The sequence below is a fragment of the Mobula hypostoma genome, chromosome 5 (assembly GCF_963921235.1).
Source record: "Mobula hypostoma chromosome 5, sMobHyp1.1, whole genome shotgun sequence".
NCBI classification, from domain to species: Eukaryota; Metazoa; Chordata; class Chondrichthyes; order Myliobatiformes; family Myliobatidae; genus Mobula; species Mobula hypostoma.
Genome location: NC_086101.1, coordinates 171,843,550 through 171,861,239, shown reverse-complemented (window position 1 = coordinate 171,861,239; position 17,690 = coordinate 171,843,550). Strand labels below are relative to the sequence as shown.

At 43.5% G+C, this 17,690-nt stretch overlaps 1 protein-coding gene across 1 annotated transcript in view; it reads right to left on the bottom strand.

Annotated features, from left to right (window-relative positions):
* The window catches only part of si:ch211-212k18.6 (NACHT domain- and WD repeat-containing protein 1), an 81,862-nt gene that overhangs the window by 50,765 nt on the left and 13,407 nt on the right, over nucleotides 1-17,690 (bottom strand). The window contains exons 4-7 of the mRNA XM_063049747.1: nucleotides 10,912-11,051; nucleotides 8,435-8,563; nucleotides 5,481-5,812; nucleotides 2,501-2,634 (exon numbers count right to left, since the gene is read on the bottom strand). Of these exons, the coding sequence (XP_062905817.1) occupies nucleotides 2,501-2,634; nucleotides 5,481-5,812; nucleotides 8,435-8,563; nucleotides 10,912-11,051 (735 nt within the window). The remainder of the gene's footprint in view (nucleotides 1-2,500; nucleotides 2,635-5,480; nucleotides 5,813-8,434; nucleotides 8,564-10,911; nucleotides 11,052-17,690) is intronic.

The window sequence follows — 17,690 nt, the reverse complement described above, 5'->3', positions numbered from 1 at the left end:
GTACCTGCCTTCTCTCCATACCCCCTGATCCCTTTAGCCACAAGGGCCATATCTAACTCCCTCTTAAATATAGCCAATGAACTGGCCTCAACTGTTTCCTGTGGCAGAGAATTCCACAGATTCACCACTCTCTGTGTGAAGAAGTTTTTCCTCATCTTGGTCCTAAAAAGCTTCCCCTTTATCCTTAAACTGTGACTCCTCGTTCTGGACTTCCCCAACATCGGGAACAATCTTCCTGCATCTAGCCTGTCCAATCCCTTTAGGATTTTATACGTTTCAATAAGATCCCCCCTCAATCTTCTAATGACTACACTGTTAAAATATAACATCCTTAGTCACAGTTAAGGAGGACAGTGTGTTTGGTGATCATGGCATTGTTGCAATACAAACCTAAGAGTGGAATAAGAGTAACGTAAGATGCTGGAAATCCAAAGAAACACACACAAAGTGAACTCAGCAAGTCAGGCAGCATCTATGGAAATGAAAAGAAACAGCTGATGTTTCGGGCCAAGACTCTTCCTCAAGACTGGAAAGGAAGGGGGAAGATGCCAAACTAAAAGGGTGAGGGGAGGGTAAGAAGGATAGCAAGAGGATGACAGGTGAGTGGGAAAGGTAAAGTGTTGGAGAGGAAGAAATCTGACAGGGGTGGAGAGTGGACCATAGGAGAAAGGGAAGAAGGAGGAACCGGGGGGAGGTGATATGCAGGTGAGAAGAGGTAAAAGGCCCGACTGGGGAATAGAAATAGAGAGGAGGGGAAAGGATTCTTTTTTTTACAGGAAAGAGGAATCGATATTCATGCCATCATGTTGGATGCTACCCAGATGGAATACCCAGTTGCTCCTCCACCCTGAGGATAGCCTCATTGTAGCACAAGAGGAAGCCATGGACCGATACGTTGGAATGGAAATGGGAATTGGAATAAAAATATTTGGCCACCAGAAAGTTCCGCTTTTGGTGGTTGGAGTGGAAGTGCTCGAAGAAGCAGATCCCAAGTTTACGACGGGTCTTACCAGTGTAGAGGAGGCCACAACAGGAGCACTGGACACAAAAGACAACCCAGCAGAAAACATGACATTAATTCTCTGTTCAGCTTGCTGATGGATATCTATGGCTCTGAGGTAATTTCATGGAGGTTCAACAAGTAATGATGGAACAGATTTTGTTTACATGGACCAGGCACTTCAACTGAATAGGTCAGAGAGGACGAGAAGGACAAGTCTGGAATAGATATCCAGGCCGGTGTTAAATATTAAGCAGTTATTTTCCCAAAAAATATTCAGATAGATTATCAGTTCAGAAGGTAACTGCTGATTCCTTCAGCAGGAACCAAGACAAATTTCTGGCTGGAACATACATTACTCTGTAACTTAAATCATCTTCAGCATGAGGTTTTAGAGTGGTTTATCGTTCAAGAAAATACTCTTCCTTCTCTCCCAATTGCACATGCTGTAACACTTTCACCCCTCTTCTATTGGGCATAAGATTTTAAAAAGTCTGAAAACACGTACCACCATGCACAAGGACAGTTTCTGTCCCATAATTATAAGACTGTTGAATGATCCTTTTGTATAAGATGAACTCTTGACCTCACAATCTACCTTGTCATGGCCTTACAGTTTATTAGCTCCCTGTGCTGTACCTTCTCTGTAAATGTAACACTTTCAGTACGCTGGATGAACTCAGTAGGTCGGGCAGCATCAGTGGAAACGAGTCGACGTTTCGGGCTGGAACCCTTTGTCAGGACTTCGCAGTCGTCACATGCATCCTTGCGTTAAACAAAGGAACAAGGATGCATGTGACGACTGGGTAGTCCTGACGAAGGGTTCCGGCCCGAAACGTCGACTCATCGTTTCCACTGATGCTGCCCGACCTGCTGAGTTCATCCAGCGTACTGTAAGTGTTGCTTTGATCACAGCATCTGCAGATTATTTTGTGTTTATGAAATGTAACATTTTGTTCTGCATTTTGTTATTGTTTTTCCCTTGTACTCCCTTGAACAATAGGGGATAACTACACTCATCAATTAAGATGATAGCACAACCTCACTTTAAGGACGCATGTTATTTATTGCTATTTATTTATATTGCATTTGCACAGTTTGTTGTCTTCTATGCTCTACTTGATCTTTCACTGATCTTGTTGTAGTTACTATTCTGTAGATTTGCTGAGTATACCAGCAGGAAAAAGAATCTCAGGGTCGTATGTGGTGACATATATGTATCTGATAATAAAATTTACTTTGAACTTTGATGTACTGATGTGATGCAATTATCTGTATTGACATTCATGCAAAGCCATGTCTTTCACGGTATCTCAGTACACGTGACAATAAAAAAGCAATTAACCAAATTAAAGAATCAGTACTATGTTGTTCCAGGCCTGATATGCAGCAAGTATTTTTTCCCTTTCCATTATTTTCACATATTTATATATTCAAGACAATGCATGAAAATACACAAGGTGTAATCCAGTTAAGAGAGTGTGTAGGGTGAATACTAACCGATAGGCAAAAAGAATTTGATCATTCAATGAGTTCTCAGATACCAAAACAGTGTGATCCTTGTGTATGGGGTCATTCTCCGGTGATAGGTCCACTTGGTGTAGCAGTGTGCAGCAATTAGACAGGTCAAAAATCTGAAATCACAAACATTTCTTTATTTGGTCATTGTCAGTTTTAGATCTGCCTTAGTCAGTAGCAAAATGGGTTCTTAGTTGAGTTGACTTAGACCATGAGACACAGGAGCAGAATTAGGCCATTCAACTCATCAAGTCTTCTCTGCCATTCTATCATGGCTGATCCTGGATCCCACTCAACCCCATACACCTGCCTTCTCCCCATAACCTTCGATGCCCTGATCAATCAGGAAACTATCAATTTCCACTTTAAACATACCCATGGTCTTGGCTGCCACAGCTGTCTGTGGCAGAACATTCCACAAATTCATTGGGGTGAGAGCAGACGTGCGTGAAATGGAAGAGATGCGGTTGAGGGCCCCAAAGCTGTCAAATGCTTCTCATACGTTAACTCCTTCATTCCCGAAATCATCCTTGCGCATTTCCTCTGGACTCTCTTCAATGACCAACACATCCTTTGTGAGATGTGGGGCCCAAAACTGTTGACAATACTGTAAGTGTGGCCTGACTAATGTCTAATAAATCTTCAGCATTATCTCCTCGTTTTTATATTCTATTCGCCTTGAAATGAATGCCAACATTGCATTTGCCTTCTTTATCACAGACTCAACCTGTAAATTTCCTCCATCATGAACAGTGCTCTCAATCATATCTCTTCCATTTCCCACACGTCTGCTCTCACCCCATCCTCACACCACCTTACCATGGACCGGGTTCCTCTTGTCTTCACCTACCATCCCACCAGCCTCTGCGTCCAGCACATAATTCTCCATAATTTCCACCATGTCCAATGGGATCCCACCACAAAGCACATCTTTCCCTCTCTCCCAACTTTCTGCTTTCCGCAGGGATCGCTCCTGGCGTGGCCTCCTTTATATCGGTGAGACCTGACATAGATTGGGAGACCACTCCGCCAAGTACACACACTCCATCCGCCAGAAGAAGCAAGATCTCCCAATGGCCACCCATTTTAATCCCACTACCTATCTTCGTATCATCTTCAAAGTTTGCCACTAAGGCACCAACTCCATCATTTAAATCATCGAGAAACAACGTGAAAAGTAGTGGTCCCAATCCTGATGCCTGAGAAACACCACTAGTCACTGGTAGCCAACCAGAAAAGGCCTCTTTTATTCGCACTCACTGCCTCCTGCCTGTCGACCATAACTCTGTCTATGTCAGTATCTTTCCTGTAATGCCATGGGATTTTGTCTTAATGAGCCAGGGGTTAATTTAAGAGCAAACAAATGTATTTACTGCTAAGTTATAAGAAATAATGACAGAGCCAAAACATTAACTATATTCACTGTAGGAAGGAATGATTAGCAGTTTAACTCATCACGCGAGTATTTCACTGACTTTCAAACTAAATCTCCAATTCAATCTTCAACAAGTTACTATACACTTTAATGTATAACGACACCAGAGTTGAATGACCACCTTAACAACAATGGCCTCACTAACAGTCTGTTGGAGGAACCCTGTGGATGAGCAGCAGTTTGGGAGGAAAGGAATTAAAACCTTGCATGAGGACTGAGAATGGAGAGAGTTCCCACAGATGCTACTTGACTCACTAGGTTCTTGCAGCAGATTGTCTGTGGCTCCAGATTCCAGCACTTGCAGTCTCTTGTGTGTCTAATGATGTCTAGAGCTTGATATCAACTGAAATCAAACATCATTGACTCCCATGGTGGAAAAGCTGTGGCGACAGCAAAATTAAGAGCAGATGGTAGGTGGAATTAAGATACAAATCAGTCATAATGCAACTGATTGAAGAAACAGGCTCCATGGGTTAAGGAGTCTACCCTCCTGCTTGTGTTGTCACTTCTCACTGATGCCAGCTGCCTAGGAATCTTCAATACAAACAGATATATAATTGGCAGCAACACATGGAAATTTAACGTGATGTTTAAATCTCATTTTTAAGTAGTAACCTGAATTTCTATGGCTACCGATAGCTGTTCACTTGATCCTCTATAAAAGGCACTGAAGTTCACTTGATCCTCTATAAAAGGCACTGAAGTTCACTTGATCCTCTATGAAAGGCACTGAAGTTTACACTGCTGTTGTGAATTCAATGTTGTCACGCCAGAACGTAACTCTCTTTTCTATTCCTATGAATTTCTCTCAAGAATGTATCTTCCATTGTTGAAATTATTGCCACTCTCTGAGGTACCCACTCTGTGCCCATGCCAGCATTCTACGTTAGGTGACCCAGCTGTAAAATGGGACAAAACAGGACCCATTTTCCCTACATGTGAGATTTGGCTAGGATCATATTTGCCCTTTTCACGTTAGTTTTAGTTTTAGAGATGCAGCATGCTAACAGGCCCATCCAACCCAACGTGACCGAGCTACCCAGTTGTACCCATGTGACCAATTAACCAACTAACCTGCACATCTTCTGAACATGGGAGGAAACTGGAGCATGCAGAAGAAACCCATATGGTCACGAGTCAAACATACAAACTCCTTACAGACTGAGGTGGGAAGTGAACCTGGGTTTCTGGTACTGTAATAACATGAAACTAATGGCCACATTACCATGCCAACCAATTTAAATCAGGCTTGTGCAGCCTCATAAGCCAAAGTTCACCATCTTTTCCAATTCCTACCAGTAGATTTATGCATGATAGAGCCAAGGAGCTGTGGTTGTTTACAAGAGTGATTTACATTGGAACAAGTCATACTGAATTTATCTCAATCCAACTGGCAGTTTAGACATAACATATTTTTCTCAAATGAACTTGTGAAAATCTAATATCAATTAATTCAAAGTTTGCGGTTGTAACCTCTGAAATGTTACTTCTGGTTTTGCTTTTACAGTAGCTACAAAAACTTCTTACCTTAACAGAATGGCTTCCATCATAAAAGGCCAGCAAATGTTGTCCATCCAAAGCTGATCTTACTATAGGAGGATCTAGAGAGCTACTGGTTGTAAATATCTGCTTTCCGGAATGGATATCCCAGACTTGGAGAGAGTTGTTCTCGGTAACTGCAGCCAGTGTATTTTGCCTGCACATAGTAATGGAGTCTATGTTTTTGCCAACTCCATGAACCGTATGCAGAACTTTGCCACTGGTCAGGTCCCATACTTTCAGCGTCCTATCCCGAGATGCAGTGATAGCTTGAAGACCTTTCTGGAAACCTGTTACAGCTGTAATCCTGTCAGTGTGACCTGTGTGATTGGAATGGGTAACTATTAAATCACCCCATTCACTCTTTTAATAAACAGTCTATAACACTCAGGAAGAAAGATAATGCGTTAATAAAGCCAGCCATCTTGTAGGTCTAACCCCAAATGGATAAACTCTTCAATTGATTTCAAAATTCAAATATACTTAAATTTCACATCATGGTACAGGTTTATTCAGGCAGCTGTGAGTCACAAGGGTTTATCTGCTGGACATGTTGCCCTGGGAGAGAATACTGGCATTGCTTCACTTTTCATTGAATATTACAGCACAGTACAGGTCCTTCTTCAGCCCATGATGTTGTGCCAATCTTATAACCTACTCTAAGATCAATCTAACCCTTCCTTCCCACATAGTGTTCCATTTTTCTATCATCCAATGTGCTAAGGGTATCTACCACCATCACAGGCAGTGCCTTTCATGCACTCAGCACAGTCTGTGTAAAAAAACACCTCTGACATCCCCCTATACTTTCCTCCAATCACTTTAAAATTATGCCTCCCATATTTTCTTTTCAATTAATTTGGAAGGTTTTGTAGGGAGTGTTGGGCATATTTTTTTAGTGCCTTTAGGTGCCTGTGGCAGGTAATACACATGTCAGAAATGGGCATGGATCATTACAGCCTACACAACAATGATTCTTGTGCTAAAACTGAGGTTTTGATTTTCAAATATACTTTTCTACAATCAAAGACCGTGTTGGTGCACGGAAGGACGTGATGAATTTTATCATCGATGCCTGCCCTCACCAAGAGGTGGCCCTAAAGACATGGGACGTGATCCATGCTTTCTGGTCTCATTGTGAACCCTTAGTGTCACAGCTGCAGTGGGAGTAGGCTGGTAAAGGACCTTGGTCTTGTTGACATTCTGTGTAGCATCCATCCCCTCTCATACACCAAGAAATGAGTTGTACGATACATTGATGAGGCCATACTTGAAGTATTGTGTTCAGCTTTGGCCACTCTGCAGAGGAGTTTTACAAGGAAGTGGCCATGACTTGAGGAACTGGGTTATAAGGAGAGTTGAGCATGCTCAGACTTTGGTCCTTTGAGCATGGGAGACTGAGAGGTAATCTTATGGACGTGTACAAAACCTTGAGGGGAATAAATAGGGTGAATGTGCAAGTTATTTTTCCAGGGGATGGGCAATCCAATGCTGAAGGGCATAAGTTTAAGGTGGTCGGGGGGGGGTGGGGGGAGAAATTTAGTAGGAACCTGAGCGGCAAAGTCTTTGTTACACAGAAGTTGATGGGTAATATGGCGTAAGCTGCCAGAGGAAGTGGTTGAGGCAAGTACATTTTCAATTGTTAAAAGACACTTGAACGGATGCATGAATAGGAAAAGGTTTAGAAGGATATTGTTCAAATGCACGCAAATGGTATAAGTGTAGAAATGTGAGGTGATGCGTTTTGGGAAGACAAACCATGGTAGGGCTTGGATGGTGAACAGTACGGCACTATGGAATTCAGTGAACATCAGGATCTGGGAAAACAGATCCATAATTCCTTGAAAGGGATATCACAGGTAGAGAACTTTTCATACATTTGCCTTCATAAGTCAAAGTATTGAGTACAGATACTGAGATGTTATGTTGACGTTGTACAAGACGTTGGTGAGGTTTAATTTGGGGGTTTGTGTGTAGTCTGGCCATCTACTAACAGGAAAGATATCAATAAGACTGTTAGAGCGCGGAGCAAATTTACAAGGCTTTTGTTGGGACTTGAGGACCTGAGTTATAGGGAAAGGTTGAATAGGTTAGAACTTTATTCCCTGGAGGGTAGGAGAATGAGGGGAGATTTGATAGAGGTATCCAAAATTCTGAGGAGTACAGATAGGGTAAATGCAAGCAGGCATTTTCCACTGGGGATAGGTGAAACTACGACTAGAGGTCATGGGTTAAGGGTGAAAGGCTAAATGTTTAAGAGGACATGAGGGGGAACTCCTTCATTTGGAGGGTGATGCAAGTGTGGCATAAGTTGTCATTGCGAGATGTGTGTCCAACTGCAAAATTTAAAAGAAATTGGGATAAGTACATGGATTGGAGGGCAATGGAGGGTTATAAGTTAGATGCAAGTCGATGGGACTAAGCAGAATTACAGATCGGCTCTGACAAGATGGGCTGTAGAGCCTGTTTCAGATCTATAGTGCTCTTTCACTATGACCCTATGAAAGATTCGTCAGGTCAAGGAGGATAAAAGTCAAATTAATTATTAACGTATAATAACTGTTAAGATGCAAGTTGAGTATAGCTCCAATATTGCTTTGCATTCCTTGCTCCTAGCTTAATAATGACCACATTCACATTCGTAGATGTAAAGGTGGCTGAGGAATATAGTCCTGAAATTGCACATCTAAGGCAATATAGTGACAAATAAAACAGAACAAGTACTTTGTGCTTCGCAGAAAAGACGAGTAGGTTGCATGTCAGTTTATTGGGACTTATGCTTCCCCTGAACCATAAAGAGAATACTCAGAAAGCGCTGGAAACACCAGCAGGTGAGGAGCTATCTATGGAGGAAGATTTTTCAGTATATATTGCTGCAATGCTTTGCTTTATATTTTACAGCAGATTGTTGTGTTACGGTCTCAGGTTTCATTTTGTCTTACCCGTCAATGTCTTGTACATCAAACCACCTGGGGGCAATAGGCAGGTAAATGAAGGCACAAGGAAAGGGATTGAAGATCTTTGACACTGACTCAGCAGACGCAGAAGATAGGGGTATTTTCTTGGGTCATCTGAAGAAGTAGTAATGCAAATCTCGTTTAAAAATTATAATTTAAGATACAGACATAAATATACTTGAAGGTGTAATAGAGTTTTGCACATTTTACAAGATATATTAAGAGAATAAAAGTAAAGTTAATAGTTAAATTTTTGTTTTAAAACTCCTCACCTGTCTAAAATTGGGATCAAACTAAGAAGTTAGGGTTCTTAGGCCCCCTTCAAATCTATTCAATTTCTATGAAGTCTGTAATAATTGATTGTAACAATTCCTCCCAGGGGTAAATATTGTTCCTACAAGATAATTCACCCTGACATTCCCACTAATCAATTCTTATTTTCAAGATGTTTTCCCAAATTTACTTTCATTCCTTGTTTCTTAGTTATTTCACAACTTACGTCATTTGTGTTCTGGCAAACAGAATCAGAATCAGGTTTATTTTCACTGACTTTATACTTTATTGTCGCCAAACAATTGATACTAGAGCGTACAATCATCACAGTGATATTTGATTCTGCTCTTCGTGCCCCCGGAGTACAAATCGATAGTAAATATTAAAAATTTAAATTATAAATCAAAAATAGAAAATAGAAAAGGGAAAGTAAGGTAGTGCAAAAAATCCGAGAGGCAGGTCCGGATATTTGGAGGGTATGGCCCAGATCCGCGTCAGGATCCGTTCAGCAGTCTTATTACAGTTGGAAAGAAGCTGTTCCAAAATCCGGCCGTACGAGTCTTCAAGCTCCTGAACCTTCTCCCGGAGGGAAGAGGGATGAAAAGTCTGTTGGCTGAGTGGGTCGTGTCATTGATTATCCTGGCAGCACCGCTCCGACAGCATGCGGTGTGAAGTGAATCCAAGGATGGAAGATTGGTTTGTGTGACATACTTTACATAATGAATTTTTTTCATTTTGTGCCAGCAGTACAGTGCAAGACATAGAAAACTACTGAAAGCTACAATACAAAATAAATAAATAGTGCAAAATAAGAATAATGAGGTAGTGTTCATGGACTGTTCAGAAATCCAATGGCAAGGGGGAAGAAGCTGTTCCTAAGACATTGAGTGTGGGTCTTTAGGCTCCTGTATCTCCTCCCTGATGGTAGTAATAAGAAGAGGGCATGTGCTGGGGGTGAGGGTCCTTAATGATGAATACCATCAGGTTGAGGAACTGCCTTGTGAAGATATCTTTGAGGGTGGATTCAGATCCTAGGCCAGGAATTTACCACTGATCAACCACTCATTTTTAGGAGTTGTGTTATGTTGGAATGGGTTAACACACTCTCAGTGACTAGGTAATGGGTAATGTACACAGTGATGAAGCACTCCCTTCTCTTCAGCACTTTTCCTCATTTGTTTTCCACAATTTTTGTTCTCATCATCTTCATTGACACTTGACCGCACTTACCCGACAGAAGGACGCACAGAATAACATTCAGGAAGACAAACTCACTTGGCTCTCCCCCATTCTTTGCAGAAGACTGTCTGTCTGATTCAGGGGTTCCCAACCTGGGGTCCATGGAGCCCTCGGTTGATGGTAGAGGTCCATGGCATGAAAAAGGTTGAGAACCCTTGGCTCTGGATGTACCATCTGTGCTGCCATCCCAGCCAGCAACAATAACTCAGAACAGACAAGGGACACACTCAATATCACATCATCCAACATGTTTATCTCAGTTAGTCACCAGGTAAGCTTTTCAACTCCCAAAAGCCTTACCAAAATTCACTGTACAAAGCAGTGAAACCTCTTCTCCCAGAGTTTGGAATAGAATGACTGCACAATTCAATTTTCCTATCACGTTTATTATTATATATCCTTGTCTATTTTTGTGAGTTTGGATTCCTACTCGATACTATAGTCTGGGCACCTTCATTAAGTAACTCACTGGTAAGGGGACGTACTGGAGCACTGTGCACGCAGGGCCCTGAGTTTTATTAGGGGTCCCACCCATCCATCCAGCATACTCTCTGACTTTCTACCATCAGGTAGGAGACTATGATACATAAAAACAAAAATGGTCAGGATGGGAAATGGCTTCTTCCCTTAGGCCATTAGGCTTCTGAACTCACTGCCGCTCGCATTCGGTTAGCCTGATCCATACATTATAATATTTAATTTATGCACTTTAGTTTGTTATTTATGTGTGATTCATGTGTAGATTTTATCCCTACCTTCATAAGTTATCGTGTTATGTACTGTATACTATTATGCTTTACACCCCGTTTCAGAGAAAAGTTTTCTTGTTTCTAAATATATTATATGGTTATTTACATTATATACATGTATATAGTTAAATGACAATAAACTTGACTTGACTTAATGTTGTCTGCCAGCAGCCCCCTCCCCCCCCCCACCATCATCTGTACCTGGAGCTACTGGTTTATCTTCTGTAACGATCTGCTGAAGGCGACCGAGGAGTTGTGAAGCCAGCTGGCGTGGATCCTGAAGCAAGACCCTTTTAGACAACTCGATAGCTTCACTCAGTATGTTTAAGTCATCAACTTTCCTGTTCAGAAAATATGAAATAATGTTTAAACCGCCTCAATTTCTCCTCAAATATTAACATGGTGCAATTCTTTATTGCTTGATATAATTTGACATGAATGCTATCTACCACTTCTCATTCCAAGTGTGAATAGTGTTCTTGATATAAGTCTAGCTCCATACATGCATAAGCTAATACATGTGTTGAGCAGCTGTAAATAGAAGTGAACACCGCATAATCATCAACAAACATCTCCTCTTCTGCTCTTACGATGGCAAGGAGGTCTTTGATGAAGAAGCTAAAGGTGTTTGGTCCAAGGATGCTGCCACTGGAACTCTTGTGATGATGTGAGCAGCTGGGGCGATTCAAAAATTACAATCTTTGTTATGCAATGTATAAATGGAGTGATTTTCCCATGGTGCCCATCAGCTTTAGCTTTGCCATAGATGATTAAACACTATCTTTTTTGGTAAAGACTGTTACACTCACCACATCAGAGTAAGTTATTGGATTTTCAGTTATTGGAAGGTATTCTAGGCGACTGGAAGTATAAGTATTTGTATAGACAGAGACTGATTCAGGATAGTCAACACAGCAAATCTAACCAATTTTATACATTTTTTTGAGGAAGTTACCGGGAAAGTTGATGAAGGCAAGACAATGGATGTTGTCTACATGGACTTTAGCAAGGCCTTTGACAAGGTCCCACATGGAAGATTGGTCAAGAACATTCAGTCACTTGGCATTCAAGACGAGGTAGTAAATTGGATGAGACATTAGCTATGTGGGAGAAGCCAGAGAGTGGTAGTAGATAGTTGCCTCTCTAAATAGAGGTCTTAACTAGTGGTGTGCCACAGGGGTTGGTGCTGGGTCTGGCGTTGTTTATCATCTTCATATATCTGGATGATAATGTGGTAAAGTGGATCAGCAAATTTGCAGATGACACCAAGATTGAGGGTGTAGTGGAGGGCAGGGAAGACTATCCAAGCTTGCAATGGGACCTGAACCAACTGGAAAAATGGGTTGGAAAATGGCGGATGGAATTTAATGCAGGCAAGTATGAGCTGTTACACTTTGGAAGGACAAGCCAGAGTAGGACTTACACAGTAAGTGGAAGGGCACTGAAGGGTGTGGTACAACAGAAGGACCTGGGAATACAGATCCAGATTTTCTTAAAAATGGCATCACAAGTATAGAGGGTCATAAAGAAAGGTTTGACACATTAACCTTCATAAGTCAAAGTATTGAGTACAGGAATTGTGATGTTGTTGAAGTTGTATAAGATGTTGTTGAAGCCTAATTTGAAGTATAATATGTAGTTCTTGTCACCTACTTACAGAAAAGGTGTCAATAAGATTGAAAGAGTGCAGAGAAAATTTACAAGGGTGTTGCCAGAACTTGAGGAACTGAGTTATAGAGAAAAGTTGTATAGGTTAGGACTTCATTCCCTAGAAAAAAAAGGAACAAAATTGGTTCCCTAGAAGATCAGACTGGTTGTCTATATGTGGAGTGTCACGAGATGGGGGAGATCTTAAACAGTTTTTTTGCATCAGTATTTACTCAGGAAACTGGCATAGTGTATATGGAAGGAAGGGAAACAAGCAGTAGTGTCATGGAACATATAGAGATTAAAGAAGCGGAGGTGCTTGCTGCCTTACAGCAAGTAAAGGTAGATAAATCCCCCGGGCCTGACATGATATTTCCTCGGACCTTGAGAGAGACTAGTGTAGAAATTGCAGGGGCCCTGGCAGAAATATTTAAAATGTCCTTAGCCACGGGTGCGGTGCTGGAGGATTGCAGGGTAGCTCATGCTGTTCTGTTGTTTAAAAAAGGCTCCAAAAGTAACCAGGTAATTACAGGCCAGTGAACCTGACATCAGTAGTAGGTAAATTATTGGAAGGTGTTCTGAGAGATCGGATATACAAGTATTTGGACAGATTAAGGATAGTCAGCATGGCTTTGTGCATGGTATATCGTGTTTAACAAATCTTGTAGAGTTTTTCGAGGAGGTCACCAAGAAAGTAGATGAAGGAAAGGCTGTGGATATTGTCTACATGGACTTTAGTAAGCCCTTTGACAAGGTCCCACATGGGAGGTTAGTTCAGAAGGTTCAGACACTAGGTATCCATGGAGAGGTTGTAAACTGGATTCCAAATTGGCTGTGTGGGAGAAGACAGAGAGTGATAGTGGATGATTGCTCATCAGACTGGAGGCCTGTGACTAGTGGAGTGCCTCAGGGATCTGTGCTGGGACCTTTGTTGTCTGTATCAATGATCTGGATGATAATGTGGCAAATTGGATCAGCAAGTTTGCTGATGACACTAAGATTGGAGGCGTTGTGGACAGCGAGGAAGGCTTTCAAAGCTGCAGAGGGATCTGGACCAACTGAATGGCAGATGGAATTTATTGCAGACAAGTGTGTAGTGTTGCATTTTGGAAGGAGAAAGTCAAGGTAGGACATAAACAGTAAATGGTAGGGCACTGAGAAGTGCGCAGGATTGAAGGGATCTGGGAGTTCAGATACATAATTCCCTGAAAGTGGCGTCACAGGTAGACAGGGTCATAAAGAAGGCCTTTGGCATCCTGGCATTCGTAAATCAATGTATTGAGTACTGTATAGGAGTTGGGATGTTATGGTGAGGCTGTATAAGACATTGGTGAGGCCAAATTTTCAGTATTGCGTGCAGTTCTGGTCACTTAACTATAGGAAGGATATCAGTAAGATTGAAAGGGTGCAGAGAAGACTTACTAGGATGTTGCTGGGTCTTCAGGAGTTGAGTTACAGGGAAAGATTGAACAGTTTAGGACTTTATTCCTTGGAGCGCAGAAGAATGAGGAGCGATTTGATAGAGGTATACAAAATAATGAGAGGTATAGACAGAGTAAATGTGAATAGGCTCTTTCCACTTAAGATTAGGAGAGTGTGACGAGAATACACATAAAATTAAGATGTTTGCTGGCCTGGGTTAGCATCAGTGACATCAGCAAGTGGTCTGCCACCTGCCCTCAGGGGAAGGAGAGATAAGGAACAATGGAGCAGCGTCTGGAGATGTGTAATGAAGGGACGTGGGAGAGAGAGAGCTGTCTGGATCGGCTCCCCCCCCTTTGAACCTTGAACTGTTTGAAGTGATGGACAGGCGATACCCCAGCAGGGGGATAAAAAGGGACCGGTTCGCTAAGGCAGCACACACGCCACCCGAGGTAACGAGACCCTGGAAGCGGTACGCTTCTCACGAGTCGGTGAGAAGTACCAGACAACGTCCAGGGTGGAAAGGTACGATCAGCGGGAACCCGGTGTGTGTCCGCCCTTGCCTGGGTGCCGGGTTCACTGCAGAGGATCGACCGCATCTGGAGGAGGGGTCACAGTCGGTGACCTCAGGTGACCTCAAGGACCCGCCCAAAAGTTGCTCGTGAGCCATCTCGCTGGTCTGTGAGTGAAGCCGTGTATGAATAGTTGTTCCTGTTCTCTCTCTCTCTCCCCGCACGTTGTCCATCGCCATGGCAACGATTACTGCGAACTGAACTACTAAACTGGACTGAACTTTGAGTCACTTTGAAATTTGGTCATTTACCCCTAGACAACGATAGAGCTTGATTGATGCTGTTATCTTAATTCTGTGCACATGTGTGGTTATCATTGCTGAACTGTTGCATTTATTATCCTTTTGATTACTGTGTTGCTTATTTCTTTAATAAAACTTTCTTAGTTCTAGTACTCCAGACTCCAACTGAGTGATCCATTTCTGCTGGTTTGGCAACCCAGTTACGGGGTAACGTAACAAGAGATAAATACGAGAGGACATAGCTTTAGGGTGAAAGGGGAAAGGTTTAGGGGGAACTTCTTCACTCAGAGAGTGGTGGGAGTGTGGAACGAGCTGCCATCTGACGTGGTAAATGCGGGATCACTCTCAAGTTTTAAGAATAAATTGGATAGATACATGGATGGGAGAGGTCTGGAAGGTTATGGACTGGGTATAAGTCAATCAGACTAGTGGAATAAAGTTTCGGCACAGACTAGAAGGGCCAAATGGCCTGTTTTCTGTGCTGTAGTGTTCTATGGTTCTATGGTTCTAAGCCTGTAAAAGATGAGCGGGGATTTGATAAGAGGTATACAAAATTATGAGAGATATTGATAGCATAAATGTAAGCCAACTTTTTTCACTGAGAACAACAGGAATTTTGCAGATGCTGGAAATTCAAGCAACACCCATAAAAGTTGCTGGCGAAAGCAGCAGGCCAGGCAGCATCTCTAGGAAGAGGTGCAGTCGACGTTTCAGGCCAAGACCCTTCGTCAGGACTAACTGAAGGAAGAGTGAGTAAGGGATTTGAAAGTTGGAGGGGGAGATCCAAAATGATAGGAGAAGACAGGAGGGGGAGGGATGGAGCCAAGAGCTGGACAGGTGATAGGCAAAAGGGATACGAGAGGATCATGGGACAGGAGGTCCGGGAAGAAAGACAAGGGGGGGGGGGACCCAGAGGATGGGCAAGGGGTATATTCAGAGGGACAGAGGGAGAAAAAGGAGAGTGAGAGAAAGGATGTGTGTATAAAAATAAGTAACAGATGGGGTACGAGGGGGAGGTGGGGCATTAGAGGAAGTTAGAGAAGTTGATGTTCATGCTATCAGGTTGGAGGCTACCCAGACGGGATATAAGGTGTTGTTCCTCCAACCTGAGTGTGGCTTCATCTTTACAGTAGAGGAGGCCGTGGATAGACATGTCAGAATGGGAATGGGATGTGGAATTAAAATGTGTGGCCACTGGGAGATCCTGCTTTCTCTGGTGGACAGAGCGTAGGTGTTCAGCAAAGCGGTCTTCCAGTCTGCGTCGGGTCTCGCCAATATATAGAAGGCCACATCGGGAGTACCGGACGCAGTATATCACCCCAGCCGACTCACAGGTGAAGTGATGCCTCACCTGGAAGGACTGTTTGGGGCCCTGAATGGTGGTAAGGGAGGAAGTGTAAGGGCATGTGTAGCACTTGTTTCGCTTACACGGATAAGTGCCAGGAGGGAGATCAGTGGGGAGGGATTGGGGGGACGAATGGACAAGGGAGCTGCGTAGGGAGCGATCCCTGCGGAATGCAGGGGGGGGGAGGAAAAGATGTACTTAGTGGTGGGATCCCGTTGGAGGTGGCGGAAGTTACGGAGAATAATATGTTGGACCCGGAGGCTGGTGGGGTGGTAGGTGAGGATCAGGGGAACCCTATTCCTAGTGGGGTGGCGGGAGGATGGAGTGAGAGCAGATGTACATGAAATGGGTACCAGGGGAACCCTATTCCTAGTGGGGTGTACCAGGGGAACCCTATTCCTAGTGGATCCACTCTGCTCCGTCTAGCGGAATTAGTCCTTACTCTTAATAATTTCTCCTTTGGCTCCTCCCACTTCCTCCAAACTAAAGGTGTAGCTATGGGCACCCGTATGGGTCCTAGCTATGCCTGCCTTTTTGTTGGCTTTGTGGAACAATCTATGTTCCGTGCCTATTCTGGTATCTGTCCCCCACTTTTCCTTCGCTACATCGACGACTGTATTGGCACTGCTTCCTGCACACATGCAGAGCTCGTTGACTTTATTAACTTTGCCTCCAACTTTCACCCTGCCCTCAAGTTTACCTGGTCCATTTCCGACACCTCCCTCCCCTTTCTAGATCTCTCTGTCTCTGGAGACAGCTTATCCACTGATCTCTACTATAAGCCTACTGACTCTCACAGCTATTCCTCTTCTCACCCTGTCTCTTGCAAAAACGCCATCCCCTTCTCGCAATTCCTCCGTCTCTGCCACATCTGCTCTCAGGATGAGGCTTTTCATTCTAGGATGAGGGAGAGGTCTTCCTTTTTTAAAGAAAGGGGCTTCCCTTCCTCCACTGTCAACTCTGCTCTTAAACGCATCTCCCCCATTTCACGTACATCTGCTCTCACTCCATCCTCCCACCACCCCACTAGAAATAGGGTTCCCCTGGTCCTCACCTACCACCCCACCAGCCTCCGGGTCCTACATATTATTCTCCGTAACTTCCGCCACCTCCAACAGGATCCCACCACTAAGTACATCTTCCCCCCCCCGCTGCATTCCGCAGGGATCGCTCCCTACGCAACTCCCTTGTCCATTCGTCCCCCCATCCCTCCCCACTGATCTCCCTCCTGGCACTTATCCGTGTAAGCGGAACAAGTGCTACACATGCCCTTACACTTCCTCCCTTACCACCATTCAGGGCCCCAAACAGTCCTTCCAGGTGAGGCAACACTTCACCTGTGAGTCGGCTGGGGTGATATACTGCGTCCGGTGCTCCCGATGTGGCCTTTTATATATTGGCGAGACCCACCATAGACTAGGAGACGGCTTTGCTGAACACCTACGCTCTGTCCGCCAGAGAAAGCAGGATCTCCCAGTGGCCACACATTTTAATTCCACATCCCATTCCCATTCTGACATGTCTATCCATGGCCTCCTCTATTGTAAAGATGAAGCCACACTCAGGTTGGAGGAACAACACCTTATATTCCGTCTGGGTAGCCTCCAACCTGATGGCATGAACATCGACTTCTCTAACTTCCTCTAATGCCCCACCTCCCCCTCGTACTCCATCTGTTACTTATTTTTATACACACATCCTTTCTCTCACTCTCCTTTTTCTCCCTCTGTCCCTCTGAATATACCCCTTGCC